This window comes from Trichosurus vulpecula, chromosome 4 (assembly GCF_011100635.1).
Source record: "Trichosurus vulpecula isolate mTriVul1 chromosome 4, mTriVul1.pri, whole genome shotgun sequence".
NCBI lineage: Eukaryota > Metazoa > Chordata > Mammalia > Diprotodontia > Phalangeridae > Trichosurus > Trichosurus vulpecula.
The window spans coordinates 71,508,804-71,530,183 of record NC_050576.1 but is presented as its reverse complement, the minus strand read 5'-3'; the positions used below and the strand labels follow the sequence as shown (position 1 = coordinate 71,530,183).

At 40.8% G+C, this 21,380-nt stretch overlaps 1 protein-coding gene across 1 annotated transcript in view; it reads right to left on the bottom strand.

The window, feature by feature from the left end:
- Positions 1-21,380, bottom strand: part of BRINP2 (BMP/retinoic acid inducible neural specific 2) — a 147,043-nt gene that overhangs the window by 54,760 nt on the left and 70,903 nt on the right. Inside the window, exon 2 of the mRNA XM_036753322.1 lies at positions 16,568-16,917. Within this exon, the coding sequence (XP_036609217.1) occupies positions 16,568-16,845 (278 nt within the window). The 5' untranslated portion in view covers positions 16,846-16,917. The remainder of the gene's footprint in view (positions 1-16,567; positions 16,918-21,380) is intronic.

Here is a 21,380-nt window from a genome sequence, read left to right as displayed (position 1 = left end):
TACTCATATCTTCCTGATTGCAAAGCCGATTCTCTACCTCCCATACCACCATGTCTCTTGGTACAAACCATGAACAGAAATCTCCAGTACAACATACCCAACAAACAGGCACCCATACTTTGCTTGAGGACCCCTAGATGCCAAGCAGAATAAATCATTTCTCTTTCATATAATAATCCTTCAAATGCATAGGGAAGACTGGCAGCTAGTATGACTCATCTCTCCACTCCAACACATAAATCTTCTCTGGGTTGAGCACCCCTAGTTCATTCAACCAATGCTCAGGGAATCTACTCAAGGACCATCAACATCCTGATTGGTTTCTCTTCTCTGGATATTCTCCTAGAATTTTCCTGTACTCACTCATGCAGCATGATTTGTTTATGAGATCTGATTGGTAGATCTGAATAGCAAAGCCAAGTATTTCTACTTTTATTACATCAGAATAAAGATCTGAGTAACTGAGGGAAAAGCAGAGTTTTACCACATAGAAATAGGGACAGTACCTGCGGTTTTATTGATAAAGGGAACTCTTGCATAGGAAACCCTAGCAATTCAGGTTGGAATATTCTTTGTAACTTAGAGCTTAGAGAGAGTGACTTACCCAGGGTCATACAGGACCTGAACCAAGTGTTTCTAGCTTTGAAGCTTGATTTTTACACCTTTACCAGTCTGTCTCTTTCTTCTGCATAGACATGACTAATTCTACCACAGGTCCAGTACACGTCTCTAGCTAAATCATGACTTCTCTTGTAAGACAAATCTTCAGGACCAGATGAATGAAATGGATGAGGGAAAGTACCAGCTAATGAAAAAAATGATCCATGACAAGAAGAAGAAGAATAAACACACTTTACATTTTTATTGATTTTATATCACATTCGATTCTGCATGTTCCACCTTCTATAGAACTAAATTTTTCTTCCTACAAACATGTTGCCTATGGCTGATCATATGTACAATGTTCCATACCCATAGTCCCCCAACTCTGCAATGAAGGGAAGGAGGAATAGCTTACATTTCTGAAGCTCTTTAAAAACCTTTTTCCTGATATCTAGTGTATCACTAATCTCATTTTATGCTTGAGAAAACTGAGGCTCAAAGAAATAGCATAATTAGCCCATAGTCATGGAACTGGTATATACCAGAGCTCAAATGTGAGCCTAGGTCTCCCAGCTCTCTCCTTCAGTGTTCTCTTTCTATGCTATACTACCTTTGAACTTTGGGTGATTATAGAAAACAGGAGAGAGAATATTTGCAGAAGACTAGAGATAAGCAAATATTATCCATATTTATATAATAAAGTAGATAAGGTCAGTTTTGCAAACTATAGGCCATTGAGCTTTATGTCAGTCAATCTCAGTCAACATTCAATTGATTATTAAACAGATGATGTGTGAACGTAGAAAAAGAAATGTGATTTCTAAGTGCCAGCACGGATTCGCTTAAACAAAAAATGTTTCTCATTTACTGGGTAAAAGGAATGTCAAACATATATCAGGTGAATGTTGATTCATGTCAATCTAGAGAGAAGTCACTAGGACAAAGCAAGAGGCCTCTAGACTTCAGATCCTTGGATCATGGGTCTAGCTCTGCCATCTAGGCCAACCCCTTCATTTGGTTTATGAGAAAACTAAGGCCCATGAAGGTGAAATGATGTGTCCAAGGTCAAACAAAGAGCTATTATTATGAGTATGTGAACTCAAGGCCTCTTCCTTCAGAGCCAATATTCTTTCTACTCCGGTTCAATAGTAAAAAAAATTAAAAAAAATCAGTGACTTAGATGCATACATAGATGGCATACTTATAAATCTGTGGATGAGTCAGAGATAGGAGAGACTGTTAGTATGCTGAGTGACAGAACCCATTTTTTTAATATTCTGACAATTGGAAGGTTGAGATGAAACTCCTAAGGTGAAAGGTAATGGGAATAAATGTGTGTTTGTGTATAAGCATATGTTTGTATGTGTGAGTATACACAAATGTATGTATACATAAATATATGTGTTGAATATTTTCTATGTATGCCATATGTAACAAATATAATGTATAATATGCATAATTCATATTGCAGTATATGTAGATATAGTATATATTATTGCAGTTGATTTAATATTACATATATTTATATATATATGTAACATGTGTGCATGTGTGTATACATATATAGATACAAATATGCATATGTGTATGTATTGTGTGTGTATATATAGATATGTGTATACATATATGTGTATATATTTATATGTGTGTATAAATCTATATATATAAATATACACATATCACCTTCAATAATACCATCAGGTAGAGACCTGGACTGCTTAATAGTAATTCATGTGAAAAACACCCAAGGGTTTTGGTTGACTAAATAGTCAATGAGTCATCAGTGTGTCTTAGCTGCCAAAGAAAAAAAATCCTAATGCAATTTTAAGCTCTATTAACAGAAGTGTAATGTCCAGAACACAAAATGTTAGATATAGTCCCACATGATTCTGTGATGGTTGGACAGCATGTGGAATACCAAGTTTAGCCCTCAGTGCATATTTTATTTTGTTGTTTATTGAGGCCTTTTGTTTTTACATCACATTCATTTCTACATCTATATCTCTCTCCACTTCACCGACTCACAGTCATGCTATTTAACCAAGATTTAAAAAGAAAGGAGAAATTAAAAAGCCATCCAGCCAAAGCCAGAGCAATCCACACATCAGCTCTGCCAGAGTCCATTATTCCATGCATTTATAGCCCCCCTGTCTCACCTTCGTAATGTAGAGAGGTAGATTTTAACTCTTCTTTTCCCAGTGGGTGTCACATTTTGAAGGGAACATTGATAAACTATAGCATATTTAGTAGCAGAGGGTACCAAGGACAGTGAAGAAGCTCAGTGGCTCAGTGGACAGAGTGCTGGGCCTGAACTTGAGTTGAAATCAAGCCCCAGACATTCACTAGGTAAGTCTCTTAACCTCTGTTTGCTTAATTCATTGGAGAAGGAAATGGCAAACCACTCTAGCATCTTTGCCAAGAAAACCCCCATACAAGGTCAAGAAGAGTCAGACATAACTCAACAACAACCTAGGATGGTAAAACAAAAACAGGAAAACTTCAAAACTATGTCGGAACCAGGATAACTGAAATTACCGGGGATATCCAGCTTACAAAATGGAAGACTAGTGGAACACATGAGTTATGTCTTCATTTATTTGACGAGTTATTTTTGAGAAGACATTTTACATAGCTCCAGAAAGCAAAAAAATAAAACCAATGGGAAGTCATGGGGAGACATTTTAACACAAAAGAAAGAATGTTGTAACAATTAGAACGGTTTGGGTTTTTTTTTTTTAATGGTGTGAGCTATTTTGTGAAACAGTGATCTCACCGTCACTGGAAGTGTTCAAGCAGATACTAGATAATTACCTGCCAGATATATTATACAGGGTATTCCTACAATGGTTGGATTGGATGATCATTAAGACTTCTTTCAGCTCCAAGATTCTCTGATTCTCTCTCCTCTTGCATTCTCGTACAGAATAGCCTTATCACCCCTGATATTGTTGACCCTGATATCGACTTAGAACTGAGTTCCAGAATTGGTCTATCACTTGCTTCTGCCAATTTGTCCCTGGTCTGTCCTTTTCCAAACCAAGTGTCTGTGGTCCTTTGTTTATACACCATACTTGTAAGGCACATCCTAATTGCCTATTAACCCCTGAAGTCCTTCTCTCTCTCTTCATAGCCCAATTTCTCCTTGAAATCTTCTCTCCCATTCCACCCACCAATCCTAACTCTAGGTGAACATGATCTTTCTCTCCTTAAACTAACCATGAACCTTTTTATTGATATCTTCTTCATATTTGATCAGATTCTCCTCAGCATCATTCTGTACACCGTACCATTAACTCTACTATATTATAAATGCCATGAAGGTAGGATTTATGCCATATCTCCAGTGGCTAACTGTGTTGGCAACCAAAAATGGGCTCCTTAGCACTTAGTCAACAAGTGCCCTTGACTAGTTTGGCTTTTTCCCCTGAACTGAATGCTGTTTGTATGTTGGACTGGAGTAATCTTGCCGGCCCCTTCACCTTGCTTCCCTTGCTTAAGCTGATCGAAAGAACCTGTGCTTTCCCGGTCAACCCCTTCACCTTGCTTAAGGAGATTGAAAGAACCTGTGCTTTCCCCGGCGTACCTTACACCCCCCCCCCCCCCCAGAAGCCGGATGGTTAAAAGCAGCTTCCGTTGGAGCCAGAGGCTGCTATAGCTACAGCCACAGCCGAAGCTGAAGCAGGAGCTGCCAGTAGCAGAGCTGACCTACGGGAGGAAGCTGAACAAGGACTTGAGGCCAGTGGGTAATCTTTTTACCATAGAGGGGAAGCATGTATATGATTTTGCTGTACACCATCATGCTTCTCTGTGGCCTCCTGGTTACTCTTGTGAGGCGTACTTATTGGGCCTGGAAGCTTTTGATCAATATATCAAAACGGGGATGTTGGTTCATGGGTTGGTTACTGTGGAGCCTAAATATATGCTTTGATTCTTCTGCCTCCTACTTTGAGAGTTTCTTATATCCGGCGGTTCCGAACCTTTCAGACATGTATATGATCCTCTTTGAGATTATAAACTCCGCCCTCCTAATACACTAACTCAATACCATATCCATGGCAGGTGTTAATAAATGTTTGTTGCATTGAATTAGGTTGATTTGGATTCTAGTCTCAGCCATCCGACCCACTTGGGATTTGCAGGCATTAGAGGACACAGAGTAATGTTGCATTCATGCCTACTGAAGGCAAGTAAAATGGCCTGTAGACACATGAAATCATTGGATTTATAGATGGAGAGGCCCTCAGAGTTTAATTAGTCCAAATTCCCTCATTTTACAGAAAAGGAAACTGAGGCCTAAGGAAGTGAAGCAATAGGTTCAAGGTCACATGGGGAATAAAAGGAGCAGGACTGGGATTTGAATATTGATCCCCTGTTGCCAAATGCAATACTTTTTCTAAGTAGGATTCCAAAACAATAAAGCCTGTGTACACAATTACTAGGTCTGTGATCAATCCTCCCTCCTTCCCTCCACCACCCCCTCCCCCTGCCCCAGTCAATATCTCCTTTAGGATTGAAACTTAACCACAGACAGCACTAGCAGTGCCCAGGGGTGGTTTCACTCTCTTAAGTTTACCCCAGTTACTAGTAAACCAACACTGTCGCCTATGTGGAATGATCATTAGCTATCTCTATGCCCCGATGGATCTAGGAGATCTCATTCCCACAGGTTCTCTCTTCCTGTCCCTTCTTCGTCACTGGCAGATCCCACAGGGAACGCCGGCACTTGTGGAACATAAAGTGGAGTATGGATGTGAAAAGAAGAAAAAAAAATGGTGATTCTCATGGGATCCTGGCTTCACAACAATGAGCTCAGTGCACCCCTGGTACCAGCCGCCTCACCTCATTGCCAGCCAGGGCCTCTCTCTGGGCTGAGCTGGAGGGTAGGAGGGTTGGCGAGGTGGAGTACTCTGGCATTCTTGTTCACCATGCCTGAAGTTGTGTTTATTCTTTAGGAAGGCCAGTAGGCAGATTTCAAGCCGGAAGTTTCTAATGCCCCACTCCCCTATACTTAGCATTTATTTTATTTCAACAATAATAATAAGCTAGTATCTATATAATGCTTTAAAATTTGCAAGTCACTTTATATATCTTATCTAATTTGACACTGTGAGGGATGTGATACAGTAGATTATTTCTACCGTACAAATGAGGAAAATGAAGCAGATGTTAAGTGAATTGCCCTAAGTCAATAACTAGTGCCTGTGGTAGTGTTGAGCTTGGGTCATTCCTGACTCCAAGGGGGGCACTTCCTAATATATGTGTGTATGTTGTATCCCCTGATAGAACCTGCCCTTAAGAAGCTTGCATCCTCTTTCACTTTAGTCTTTGTAGTCTCAAGGCCTGGAACACAGAAGGGGCTTAACAAATGCTTATTAATTGATCAACTTCTTACCTGCTCTAAGACTCAGTTTCCTTATCTGTAAAATGAGGACATTGAACTAGATTGCCTCTAAGGCTATTTTTTTCAGCTCTAAAAATCAATGATCCTGTCAGCTTAGGTCAAGTTTTCTTGGGTGGACTTGCTGGTGATCCCTAAATTCATGAGGTGGGTCTTGTAATCAGTGATTCCCAAAACTTCAAGGAAGTGACAAAGGGTTGCAGAAGTGGAATGAGCCCATCTTCTTTCCATCTCAGATATCCCTTTAATTTTCAACTGATGTTGAGAGAGACCCAGTAAGGGAATGGGTTCACCAAAGGTTGCAGAGGTGGCAGAAGTGTCTAAGGGAGAATGAACAATATATTTTGAAAGGAGACAGGGAGAATGCACAATGAGAAAATGAGTGTGTTCCTAACTGGCAAATCCAGGTCTCAAGAGTAAAGAGGCCAAAAATTCCTTGTAATGGTCTTCATGGGCCATGGTGAGAAGCTCTCTCCCCTCCAGACACACGCTGCTCACAGCAGCAGTTCATTCAAATAAAATTAATTATTTTCTGAAGCAAAAATTAATCCTATATCTCTCTGCCTGGCTGACTTTTGATCTCTCCACCAAATCTCATCTGAAAACAAAACCGCTCCTTCCTTCATCTCTCCACCCTCTTGGGCCCCTTCTTCCTTCATGACACGTTCTTTCCTTTTTCTTAGTTTTAACTCCATGGATTAATTTTTACACTGTTGAGAGGCCATGTGGGGTCATGGATCACGTGCTAGGTTTGAAGTCAGGAAAGACTTCAGCTGGGAGTTTCAGCTCCTGACACTTTTGGTTTTTTTGTTACAATAACAGTAACAAATTGCTCAGTCATTTCAGTCATGTCCAACTCTTTGTGGGCCCCAGATGTGCAACCACAAGCACGTCTCTTAATCTCGCCAAGCTTCTGTTTCCTATCTATAAAATGAAGATCCTGACATCTGCCATCCTTACCTCACAGGGTTATTGGGATGAACAAACAAGATAATGTATATAAATCACAATGCCAACTTTTAAGTGCTAGATGAGTATCAGGTATTACTATTATTGAAATAAGCTAAAACTTCTAACAAGAAAAAGAGAGGAGAGATTGTGCATTGTAGACACAGCAACTGACCACAGCAATGCAGAGAGACCGTCCACCTAGGTACGGCAGGTTTGGAAGGATGGAAATCCCAACCAATCCTGCTGACAGAAGTCACAGATCTTTTCAAGTACTGACATATTAAATGAGCTATATCACATGGGGAGCCTGGGACTGGAAGCACAGTAGTTGATTTCCACCTCAGTAGAAAAGAACTATGTAAATATACCCAAGTATTAGTTAAACCCCTATAATTTTTTCTGGCAATATTATATTGTTTTATGATTACATACATATATATGTATCTATGTACACATGTATACACACAGTTACACCTATATATACATTTGTCTGTGTGTGTATATACATATACATATATTTGTATGTATTATATATGCATGTATGCATATTCTCCTTAACTAGATCTTAAAGTCACAGAGGAACGAGGGACCCTGTCTTCTACTCCCCTTGCGTCCAGCCACATTGCCTTGCACAGAGCTCTGAATATAAGAGGTGCGCCATAAATGCTTCTTGACAGACTGAATGTAAGGAAATTATATAAATCAGAGTTGCACTGCATTATAGCTTTCAGACATTAGTAATGAGGTGACAAGTAGAGTCTTAAAACAATTCGTGAGAGATAGGTGCATACATGTATTACAGATTTTTTTTTTGCCAGATAGAGATCCAAAAATGTTATTTCACCTATTCATAGAATTCCCCATGTAGAAATTCTTTCTTCTGAGACACATTAATAACTTGCCTGTAACTTACAGCCTTGGAGAGTTGTCTAGGGACACTGATAAGTTAAGAGATTTGCCTAGGGTTATCAAGTCAATAGCTGTCAAGGGTGATGCCTGATCCTTCGAACCTTCTTTTGACTTTATTCTGTCCAGACCCCCAATTCCCTGTATTCACTGCCTCACCAAAAATGTGAAAAATTATGTATAATCATCTTTTGAAACAGTGTAATATCTAGGAGGCACAGTGGATAGAGCGCTGGGCCTGGAGTCAGGAAGACTCATCTTCCTGAGTTTCTGGCCTCAGACACTCAGTAGCTGTGTGACCCTGGGCAAGTCACTTAACCCCATTTGCCTCAGTTTCCTCAATATAAAATGGGGATCATAATAGCACCTACCTCCCAAAGTTGTTGTGAGGATCAAATGTAATAGTTGACAAGCACTTAGCAGAGAGCTTGGAACCCTATATAAATGCCAGCTATCATTATTATTACTAATGTTTTCAGAAAAGAATAAATCTAGATTGCAATAATATCATACAAATCTCACTATAACCTTGTTCTCAACATCCATACTGTATCTCTGTCTTGGAGTAGAGGCTGCTTTATATATAAAGTGTTTGGGGACAATTTGATAACTAAACCCTCAATTCAATTTAATACTTATTCTTTAAGCGCCCAGTATGTGTCAGGCCCAATTCTAGGGATACAAAGTTAAAAATGATAATGGTCCATGCCCTCAAGGAGCTTATGGTGTCTTAAGGGTTCCTTACAGATTGAATTCATGATAGGTTCACATCATATGTAAGTCTATTCTATAACAAAGTAGGTTATAGAGGTAAGAGGCATCATGCTATAATGCATTGAACCTTGGCCCTGGAGTCAGGAAGACCTGTATTCAAAGTTGACATATAACACGCACTAGATATGTGGCCTTGGGTAAAATTCAGTTTTCTCATCTATAAAGTGGAGACAATAATATCCATAGTACCTACCTCCCATGAATGTCGTAAGGCTCAAACGAGACAATCTACGTAAAACCCTTTGCAAATTGTAAACCACAATATAAACGTCAGTTGTTAATACTGTAGTTATAAACTAGGACTTCTTTATGCTCAGCTAAATAGTGAACTGAATTCATGGTTGTACTATGTGCTACATATTTTTATGCCACCCCACTATCAGCACCCTCAGGAAATACTGCCTGGGCTCAGGGTTAGAAGCTTAACCTCACCATGTATCCTCCAGGTATTGCTTTCGTTTAAGCCATTACCATAAAAGCAATGGATATCTCTAGTGGAGTTAAGGTAGGCTTCAATGGAAAATTTACCAAGGTAGATAGATGAAAGCAGTCAGGTGTTCTGGCTAGTCATGTAGACTTTCAGCTCTATGCCCCATATACTGGAACTTAGTTAAATAAGGGATTCCTGGAGTTTTTCATTATGGTTCTGCTTGCATCCCCTGGGCTTTGTACATAGCTCCTTTCTTTCCGTTCCAATCAATGCCTCCTTTGCCAAGCCCCAGACCCAGAGCACAAGCCAATACATATCTCATAGCTGGGCAGCTTTACTAGTCTCAAAGTCATATAATTCTGCCCCAAGATGAGTTAAGCTTCTTCCTTCCTTCCCCCATGTAACCAAACTGTAATCGCTTCACCATCCTTCACAGTATCCTCCTAGCAGAATAATGCCTGCCCTCCCTCTCCCCACCTCCCTCTCCCTCTTCTCTTCTCTCTCTCTCTCTCTCTCTGTCTCTGTCTCTCTCTCCCCTCCTCTTCCCCCCTCTCTGTGTCTGTATCTTTGTGTCTGTCTCTCTGCCTCCTCTACCCCGTGTCTATGTCTGTCTGTCTGTCTCTGTGTCTCACTGTCTTTCTCTCTCTCTTTGTCTCTCTGTCTCTGTCTGTCTGTCTCTCTCCAACAGATGCAATGAACACCTAGGAAATCACTGGGATTTATTCTGGAAGATTTAAATGGCTTTTCATATTTATGTGGATTGTGATCTCTAATTGGAAATGGTGCCTTTCTCTCAGGGTAAGCTGTTTATCCCCAGAAAGCATTTGTTCGCGGGTGAGTTGTGGCCCAGATTTTAAATCAGCTGTGAGGTTCCTCCTTCTGTGATGCTTTCTATCTCCCCGTCTGCTTCCTCATCTTTCCCACTCCCAGGGGCACCCCTCAGGCTTCTTCGGAGCCCTCTAGCCTTCTCTGCCTTCAAATTTTCTCCTCAGTAACCTCATCTTTTCCCACGACTTCATCAGCTTGTGCATCAGCATCTCCTAGGGCTACCCTTCCACCTCTAACCTCTCTCTTGTGTCTACAGCATCCTCTCCTAAGTCTCCTCAACAACTGAATTCCACTGGGGGCAGAATCCTTCCCCCTTAAGTCCTCTCTACTCCCCTGCCCTGACAGCCCTTGTTCCCCTCTCTAGCTCCCTGACACTCAGCATTATCAAGTCCTTGACTTAGCTTTTTCCTCTCTTCCCTCCCATCCAGGCTCCTGCAATATCTTAACTTGCTTCCTAGTATATCTCCAGACATTCCTCTTTCTTAAGGAATACACCAATTCTTGCTTTCTCTTGGCCTTGATGACAAGATTTCCAAAGGCAATGTGGAAAGGTAGAAGTAGTCCTGGATTGAGTCAAAGACTCTTGGTTAAAGATCTCCCATTATCCAGTCTGTGTGACTGGACTAGCAACCTCTATTTCCTCATTTGTAAAAGGAGGGGTTTTTAATTGTGATGTTTAAAATGTTGGAGAGACATAATTTTGCCGTATTTAGTCATTTTATTAAAAATTCTAGCATTTTTAATAAAAGGTCAGAAACTCTCTTGAATGCCAAAGGTAATTATGACAGTGGGTTCATGGCAGTAGTGAAATTCATCTGGTTCACACCGGTTGGGTAGAACCAGTACCTAATTTTAGGCTGAGTTTGGCAAACGGATTGTTAGCGGGGATGAAGCCTACAAACTGCTTGTTAGTGGGGGCAGCACCTGGGATCGGTTCAGTGGATTACAGGTTATTAGGTTGTTAATTCATTTGAATCCCACCACTGGTTCATGGCTCATACGCCCTTGGAAGAGGGGTGTTCATGAGGGTGGAAATCAGCTGTGATTGGTTAACAATTAATGAGAGGTGGACTTTATAAAGAGAAGTGAGCTTATTCCAAAGAGGGGCTGAGAGTGACATCCTGTCACTCTTGGATAGAGAGACAATCCTTATACCCAGCCTTGGGCAATCTAGACAAAGAATCTAGATCCCTCACCTAAGCCCCAGCTAGTTGGGTGGAGTAGCAATACCCAGAATGAGGAAAATGTTAATCCTATCTTCCATTAGCCCCATCCTAGAAAGACTGGACTGGACAAGGACATAGAACACAGGGTGGGGGTCGGGGGGGGGGAAGCTGGGGTCTTCCCAATTTTAATAATTGGCTATTAATATGAGAAAGTAATCATCATTTCTCTCAAAACTAAATGACCTCTAGCATCCTTTCTGGCTCTGCATCTATGACCCAAGGTCAGCATCTTTCCCTATACTCTCTAATTCCAAATGTTCTTGACCAATAACCTTTCTTACTCAAAACCAGTTACATTCATAACCCGTCTTCCTCATGGTTTTTAGTTTCTATGCTTTTTGTTTGCTTCTCCCTGACTGCAGCCTTACCTGGATTGTTCTGTCCTATTTTTGTGATTCTTTTCCTGTTACAGCCTTTTTTCCCATAAAGACTTCTAGCTCACCTACAAATACTTCTTTTTCAGAAAGAGACAGAAAGGGAGGCAGTGATGACTTGGGGTCAGTTCCTTGGACTGACTAAGCACTAACCTTGCCTTTGTCTCAACTGCAATATTATATCTATCATTCTATATGGTTTCAGCCTCTTCCCATCTCTAAATTTTAATTTATTCTTTCCTAGTTTTAAGTGTTTCATCATAGTGGGCTGGATTTTTCCCCCTCTCATGATTGTCTCTCTATTAAAACCTTAATAAAAAAAGAAATTAAAAAAAAAGACTGCTCATTACTTTGATTTGTAGCAAAGGGAGAATGGAACATTACAGCCAGAGTGTTTCGAGAAACCATATTTACATTTGCATCAGCTCAATTTAGGTGCCTGATTAGGTTGCGTGTTATGATGAAGATGCACTTACCAGTTGAAGGGAAGTGTCATGGTCTGGAGTAACGAGCACCAGACTGCAAGTCGGGAGACCTGAACACTATTTCTGGCTGCAGCTCTGGACGGTTCTCTGACCTTGAAGAAAAGTCCACTTTAATTTTCTGGCCCTTGGTTTTTCTGTCTGCTCCATAAGGCTTCTTTTGTGAGATTCCAGTCAATCAGCAATGGTTTCTTGAGGTTCTGCCATGAGCAGAGTAGCCTACTAGGTGTTGGGGCAGATGGTGGAAATAAGAACCTATGTGACCCCTTCAAAAAGAAGAATGTGCTGTGTAACCAGGAGATGAGTTCATGTCTCTGAAGGCTGCTGAATTCTTAGATCAGAGGGTTAGGGATTTAAGGGTATTTGTGAGAGGTTGGTAGGTACAAATTTGAAAATTTGCTATAAAATTGAGCCAAGAAACCCAAGACCACTCAGATAAGCAGACTTAACCGAAGGACCTGTTGATATCAAGGTCCACATCCTAATGAAGTGAATTCCATTCTATCCCAGGAAATGGAGACAGTGAATCAGGGACACATCAGCTGCTCCTGAAGCATTTGTAATGAGAAGGCCAGTTCCTTTTAGTAAACAGCAACTTTAATGGACAAGAATGGGAACTGTAGCAGGCTAATATACTGGCATCCCTCCTTTTCCTTCTAGTAGCTTCTCGGAGCTGTGACAGGTGATAGGTCTGCTCCAGAGAGGGAGCGAACATTCTAAAGATATAGCTTTACCATTTGTGGAGAACTGAGTCTGGGGACTGGGTAGAATTTAAATGCTAAATCTTAGTCTGGATGGACTCACCCAGTCCAGCCTTTCGTGAGCAGTGGTACAAAAAGGGGGCAAGTACTTGGGAATAGGGATGCTGAAACACATACATGCATTTAGGGTTTAGAGTGAAAAATACATACACGTGTATGTGTATACATACATAATGTCTATGCATTTATGTGTGTATATCAACATGATTAATTGGTTTTTTGCTTGATTATCCACATTTTTTTTTTCTAGCAAAGGTGGGTAAGAGGGAGAAAAGGTGTATTTCTGTTCACTGTAAAATTCAAAAATAAATCAGAGGGAAGGGAAGGGAAATAGGAAAGGGAAAAGGAAGGAGAGAGAAGGGTATCATGGAGGAGTCCCTTTCTATGACTGAATATAAGATTTAAACAGGAATTTTACCATAGATTTCTTTTAAAAATACTTTGTGCCTAGCACATGATGGGGCCCAGTAACACCAATAGCATATTAGCTTTACCAGTCTCGGGTAAGCACAAAGGTACAAGGCAGACACATTGGCTAGTAAGCACCAGTTCTCACCATCCTCCACATCTTGTCACTGTTAATAGCCAAAGGTTGTCTCATGGCTTTAAAGTTCCTGTGCTTCTAAACAGAAATCAGGGGCACTTGGGGCTTTGTTTTCAAAACTCTTGAAGCTTCCTGCAGTTCACTGAACAACAAGTGTTGTTTTTTTTTTTTTCAATCAGTGAGGAAGGAAGGCTGGGTTCGCTCTTATATTGTGTGTGAGTGGCCACCAAGTGTCTGAATTTCATCTGCACAGTCCAGTTGAATTACTTTTTCCCCGCACTGTTGTGTGAAATCAAGGCAGGGCATGTGGTACATTTTTGGGGGGGCTGGGAGGGGATTCTATAATCCAATAGATGAGAGGCTCATCTGCCCTGGGGTAGCCAGCTCTGCCAAGGCCCAAACATGACATCATAAAGTGCTTTCTGATGTATTCCACTCTGTCTCATTTATGAGATTTGACAACAGGCTTTCTGTGATAAAAGGGGCCAAACTAGGGGCTGATTCTACAGTATTTTAATGTTCGTTTCGGAGTGGTTTTTAGTCCACACCAAGTAACTCAATTCCAGAATTGAGCCAAACACCCAAATGACTGTGTTAGGTAGAAACAGACCTAAGTAGGAACTAAAACAAAACAAATAAGTATTTGCTGGGAGAGTACTCAAACAGCTTCGGTGGTTACCAAGAGTCACACTGGTTTCCTTAAGGATGGAAATTTCAACGCCCAGAATACTTTTGGGGCAGCACTACATGAACGTTACCTTTTCTATCTTTGAATGGCTTTTTGCCCTACCTCCATATCAGACTGCTGTTGTTCTGTCAGAAGAAGGAGGCAAGGCTTTTTAGATTCTTCACTCTATAGTGACTGACTCCAGATGCACAACATGGTACTGGGAGAACTTGTCACTTTAAACGATCCAAAAGCTGTTACTATCTGATAGATGGGTTAAGTGTACACATGCTATTATGGACCATTCCCCAAGGCCAGCTCCAAGCTACCACCTCATAACCAGGCTACCAGACATGAGAACTGCCGGAAAGGCTGTGTGGGTGGGTCAGGGCAGCAGAAGGACGACGTTCCACTGCAGAGAAAAGGGGAACCAAATGGTGGGGATGGGAAGTCCTGTCACATACTCCAGCTCTTGCTTTGCTAATTGTCTTACACAGTAAATGCGTTTCTGAAAGGCTGAATATGAGTGGAGAATTGTGCGGTCACAGCTTATTTTTAAATGCATATTTAAATGCATAAATTTTTGAATCATGGCTTATTTTTAAATGCAATCAAAGAGGCTCATAGAAAGAAATTCTATGATGAACATGGTGAATCTTTCAGTTAAGGGAAGAGTCTTATAAAACAGTATTGTTCACTGCTATATCTTTTGGATTTGGAGAGGAAAATTAAGAGTTTCATGTATCTAGCTAACTAAAAGTGGGAGAGGGGATTTTGCTATACTGTTTAGATGCTTGCTTATTCTATTTTCCTTGTATAAAATAGGAAGGCCTAGATGTCTTTGAAGGGAATTTGGACTTTAGATTGGGTAGAATTTAAATAATGAATCAACCACTTCAGTTAATCCCTATCCCCATCCAGGGTAGCCTTTTAGAGGAGAAGATATAAAGTAGGAGTGGGTACCTGAGAACAGAGGGCATCTATGTGGTACAGTAAATAGAGAGCAAGGCCTGAAGTCTGAAACACTCATCTTCCTGAGTTCAAATCCGGCCTCAGGCACTTACTAGCTATGTGACCTTGGACAAGTCACTTAACCCTGTTTGCTTCAGTTCCTCATCTGTAAAATGAGCTGGAGAAGGAAATGGTAAACCACTCCAAAATCTCTGCCAAGAAAACCCCAAATGAGGTTATGAAGAGTCAGACACGACTGAAACAACTGTACAACCACCTGGGAACAGGGATATTGAAATTCATAAAATGAGCAAAACTCCTCCATGACTGAATCAACCATTTAATCAAGACACATGTATTAAGCACCTACTATATGCCAAGCATTATGCTAGGTTGTGGGCTGAATGGGATTTTGGAGCACTAGAAGCAAGGCATGCATACAGACTACAAACATGGAGATCTTAGCAAACTTGCCTCTCTGTACCTCTGACCTATTTGGGTATCAGCCAAACACATATCTAGCTTTCTCTCTTAATGTGGTATGAGAGTGGGCATTCTAAGCAACTGATGAGTGGCCCCCTATGCCAAGTATCTGGCAACCATTTTAAAAAGTTTGCTTTGAAATATTCTTGTGCTACATACTTCTGTCCTCAGCTCGAGGCTGGTGACCTTCCACAGCCCTCCTTTACTCAAATCAAAGTCAACTACAAGTCATGTCATCATTTCCCTGATGCCATGGTACTCTTCGAAAACGAAGGACAAACACAACAACAACAACAAGTCTTTGTGTTAACTAAAACAACTTATGCAGATGTTTTAAAGTCATTGAAAATCTCCCAAGATAATTTAGGGAAAGGGGAGGGAGGGAGATAAGGTGAAGGAGTCATGAGGGGAGAGAGGAGGAGAGAGGGAGGAAGAGAGAGAGAGAGAGAGTTCAAGGGAAGACGTATGCATTGTCTATATATTTTGAAGTACCCTGAATAGTGCTATGGCACATCTGGTCAGGACCTGGGTGTGGACAAGCATTGGTCCAGTCATCCCAGGAACATGTGACTACAAAAGAAGAGCCAGGCAGATCTCATATTTGACCTTCAGCTCTGATGTTCTTAGAGATCAGTGGTAGAGAAGAAAACTGCTAACTGCCAAAAAGAGCAACTTTGTCAGGGGGGAGGACAGGTGCCCTTCTGTCCCCTGCAGAGCTCGGCTGGGTCTCTGAAACAGGAGGTGGGGCTGCCCTTCTCCTCATTTGCATACGTAAGTGATTACCACTCATAAAAAGATTCAACCCATTAGTTAAAACCTGGCCCCCGCATTTGACTCTGACCTCCTGCTGCATCCTGGGCTACACGCTGACTCCATGCTGACTCCATACCGCATGATTTGTCTTCAGTTTATAAGCAGCACAGCCTATAAATAGAAACTCTTTTGCCAAGTTCCCCAGGAGACATCAGCAGGTTTTTTTTTTCTTTTAAACAAAACACACAAAAATATGGTGGGTATATTCTCCCTGACTCATGTTCGCCCCTGCTTTCACCTCTCGCTTACTCTGAGGGTATTCAGGACCAGGGCTTGGCCAACTTTTGCTGTAGGTCTGGGCCATGGGTTATAGAAGTGCTAGCCCATGTCAGGTAGTCAATGATGCTGAGTTCTATTGGATAAAGACTTCTCTCACCTGTAAATCCTGTACCTGGTGGTGAAACCTTGACGGTACCGTTCCATGAAATCAGCATACTCCTGGGCACGGTGAAATGGGCCCCGGTCAGTGAGTAACCAATCCAGCGGGGGCTGACCAGCCAAAGGGGCATGTTGCTCAGGGGCCACAATAGCAGCAGCAGCAGCAGCAAGGGCAGTGGTGGCACAGATCCAGCTGGGAAGACATAGTGCCAGCAGCGTCACCCATGGGGTCGCTAGCCGAAGCCCTTTAAACCGAACGCCGCACTGCCACCTCATGCTTCTCCTGGGCGGTTGGCTTCTTCATTCTCTCGCCACAATCTCCCCGTCAGCACTGCTCCTCCAGGGCCCCTGGAATTAGAAGGATACAGACAGGTGATGTCAGTGCGGTGACCCTTCCTTTAGTCTGTATGGCCATCACCACATTCCCCACCACCTATAGGTAATCAAGTGAAACGGTAAATTTGCCTGAGTCCACTTTGGCAGCCCCTTTCCTGACTCATTATCATTTTTAAAATATTAACTTTCACTATGAGTTATATTTTTAAATATTTTCCACATGGGGAAATTGAGGCAAAAATGGTAAAAGGCAATACTGACTTCACATTAATTAACTATATGAACATGGACAAATCATCCTTCTCTCTAAGGACTAATAGTTAGGAAGACCTTGGCTCAAAAGTGCCTAGCACATAGTAAATGGTTGAGGAACTTACCAATTCACCAAGGACAACAATTTCAGATGTTCTGAGTATGGCCCAAACTCTAAATAAATCCCATGAGCCAAACCCAGGAGGTGTGAGATGCCAATATCTGGGAGCCAGATGCAACCTCCCCCAACATATTTCAGGATATAAGGGATAGTTTTAGATTCAGGTAAAAAATGGGATAGTGTCTAGGAAGCAACAAACATGAGACTGGACAGACGTTGGGCGATGGTGGAGGGTAGAAGGGCCTGGTGTGCTATGGTTCATGGGGTCATGAAGAGTCTGACAGGACTGAACAACTGAAAAACGACAAAAGGTGGGAATGCAGTCACCTGGGCACTGGGAAAGCCTGTTTCAGTATCCGAACTTCTACCAATTGCAAATCATTCCTTTGAGGTTCACACATTTAAAATAAACATTTTAAAATGTAAACCTATTAGAAGAATTACCATATTAAAATGCTGCCTTAGTTTGAATTAGTTTATTGGATGCTTTCCTACTAATAGGTGGCTGGAATTCATCGAGAGAACGGGAGTTCTTGAATACAAATTATTTTGATTTACTTGTTGACTTATATAACCATGGAAGGAATTTGGCCAGTCATATATTGGTTATTAGGGTGGGATAGAAGGCTAACTAATCAGAAGAACAAGAGGAAGGCTTCTGGCATGTTGGCTTGATCATATATGGAGGGTTTTTTTGAAAAATTCAGTGCCTCCTCCATGGAGCTTTTGCTGACACCCTAAGTTGCTGACACCCTAAGAACTCTTGCCCTCAATTTTCTTTGTATTATACATGTCTACGTACTTGTATTCCGCCAGTAAAAAGCAGGCTTCTTGAGGGCAGCAATTTCATTCCTTCCCAGATTGCACTCTAGAACAGGGCTTCTTAAACTTTTTCCTCTCACGACCCCTTGAGCAGTTCTTAAACTGTGGGTTTAAGAAGTGCTGCTGGGGCAGCTAGGTGGTGCAGTGAGTAGAGCACTTGGCCCTGGAGTCAGGAGGATCTGAGTTCAAATGTGGCCTCAGACACTTGACACGCTTACTAGCTATGTGACCTTAGGCAAGTCACTTAACCCCAATTGCCCTGCCTTCTCCCCTCCAAAAAAAAAAAAAAGAAGAAGGCTGCCTAGGCAAGCCATGTCTTCATTTTTCTCCAGGTTGTACCCCAGACTTTTTCTGCCATTCCCCACAACTCCCAGTGTGGGGTACCTACCCCATTTTCATTTTCCCTTCATGCACTGACTTCTTCCATTAGAATATAACCTACCTGATGGCAGGTGCTGTCTTTCTGTTTGCATTTTGTTCTCTGTGATTAGAGCAGTTCTCGACACACAGCAATTCCTTAATAAATGCTTGTTGACTATTTCATGTTGGTCATTGTATCCCCAGCGCCCAGCACGGTGCTTGGCATAGAATACCAACTGAATAAATATTTATTGAATTGAATTGGATTAGATTGTGAAGCAAAAGGTTGAGAAGGTAGAGAAAGACTGCATTGCTAAAGGGTAAGCCTATGCTGATGAAACCACCAATCTACCAAAATGCACTAAAGAACCCATCTATCAAGGATTTTGGAAGGAGAAAAAAGTCATAGGTCAGAGTGTTTTAATGAAGTTTTGGGGAAGAAACAGGTTATATAAAACTTAATGGAATCATATAATTATTTCTAAGTAATGATATTTATTCAACAACATACTGAATGGAGGAAGACCAGTGTCAGGATCAAATGGTTTTGATTGTTAAGCTAAATTCGCTGAGCACAGCAAGAATACTGCATTTGGAGCTGACTGCTCCTCAGAAGGAGAAGGAAAAAAAAAAAAGGAAAAAAGAAACTGGCCTTGGAATAATATATTTTCCACTTCATCAGTTCTTCTCTGGAGCTGAAGACAGTTTGACTAAAAATCTCTTCATAAGACAGATAAGTTTCAAATCTATTTTAAAAGTTTCTGTAAAAACCTATCACTAGGAGAAAAGGACCATCTGTACAAAAATGTTTATAGTGACATTATTTGTGATAACAAAAAACTAGAAACAAACTGTGTGCCCAAGAACTGGGCGATGACTACACTTACAGCGCAGGGATAGAATGGAGACACTGCATTCCATTACGGCTGTAAGGAAGGATGGAAATGGAACATTCCCGTGCATATAGGAAGACCTAGGGGAAATGAGAACAAGTGAAGAAAGCAGTGCCAAAAGAAAAATATATAAGATGGCTCCAAGTATAGAAGTACTTGAAAATATGTGCAATATAGATGTATATATGTGTGTATATATTATATATGTATATATGTGTGTGCATGTATATATTTACATATGTGTATGTATATGTATACATACATGTATATATACATATGTATACATGTTTATGTGTATGTATATATGTATGTATATATACACATACATATGTGTGTATATATATATATGCGACAAAAGAAGGAATTCTGTTTCTACAGAATTAAAACTGCTCTCAGCTTTGAATGATAACAGGATGTAAGTCAGACGTGACTAGTTCTAATCAGAGCTGTGACCTAGCAGAACTATGCTTCTGATCAAGTAAAAGGTCAGAAACTTGCACGCATGCTTAATGAGCTGTTTAATATTATCCAACACACCCCCAAGGCAGAGAAAGTTAATTTAAATGCATGTGCAATTTGTGATGAGGGAGGGGGAACATATCAAGGAGGAGAACATGAAGTGGGCAGTTCAGGAGGTTGCATCTAGCCAATGGAGAGCAAAGGGGGAAATCTGAATTGGGAACTGGGCATAAATAATTTTGGATTTGTCTGAGCAAGTGTGCTCCATTAAGGAGTTACCCATTCACAAGGAATCTTAAATAAGTGTAAAATAAAATGAGAACTTTCCTGGGTTTACAATGAGTATTTTCTTTCTAGAGCAAGCACATTTCTCACACATATACACAGGTAAATGTTTTAATTGAACTAGATTGAACTGAAGTGAATTAAACAGTTGAGCAGGCAACACACATATATGTGTGTATACACATACATGTATATCCACAATATACAAGTAAAACCAATGTGAATAGCTACAAAACTCTGGTTAAATAGAACAGTCAATGTTGGTACCATACTGTCCATTTTAAAGGCAGATTCCTACTTTCTGTTAATATTTTCCACTTCAGGAAACTGAGGCATAAAATAGTAAAAGACAATACTTGCTTCATATTAATTAACTATGTGAACATGGACAATCATCCTTCCCTCTAGGGACCAATAGTTAGGATGACCTTGGCTCAAGCCTCCATAGTACCTAGCACATAGCAAATAGCTGAGGAAGTTACCAACTCACCAAGGATGACAATTTCAGATATTCTGGGCATGGCCTAGTCTCTAAATAAATCACAGGTATTTTGTAAGACTTTATTGGGGCATTTGTTAGGAAGTGTAACTCGTGTAGAAACAAAATGTCTTAATAACCTTCCCCACCCCCTAAGCAATTGTTAAAACTTATTTCTTTTCCTTTTTAAAAAGAGCATATCTGGGGGTTGAAGGGCATAGAACTCAGGTTTTATGTGATTGCTTATTTCCACTTATTCTCAGCAAGTCTTCATGCTGTTTGTTCCTTTGGTGAACCTTTCGCTTTATGAGGCTGAAGAAATTGTGTGTAAATGTTAATCTCTTTATGATATATGCATACAGTTAACAAACAGAGCTGAACAATTAGCACCTGTAGGGACTGGGCCTTTCTTTACATTTCTAGTCCCCAAACTGATGGTTTCATTAAGTGAACTTTTTTGTGCCTAGGTGTAGTTAGCACAATGAAAAAGGTTGGCTGACCTTGGTTTCTTGAATAGAAATGCTAAACATAAGAAATTCAAAGTCACCCGAGGAATTTCAATTTCTAATGGCAACTAATGACCTTAATCAAGGCTGCACCTCTTTACTCTAACAAATGAGCAATTAACTTGGTAACAGGAGGGTAAATAAAATCATAATTAATGAATTTGTCTGGGAGATGAATTTATTAGTGGCATTTGATCTTCACTGATGATCTATGTGATATTAAGTTTTACTGCCACAACTTTGTAGATGCAGGTACTGAGGCACAAAAAGAGTCCTCTGTAGCCATGCATGGGGGTAGC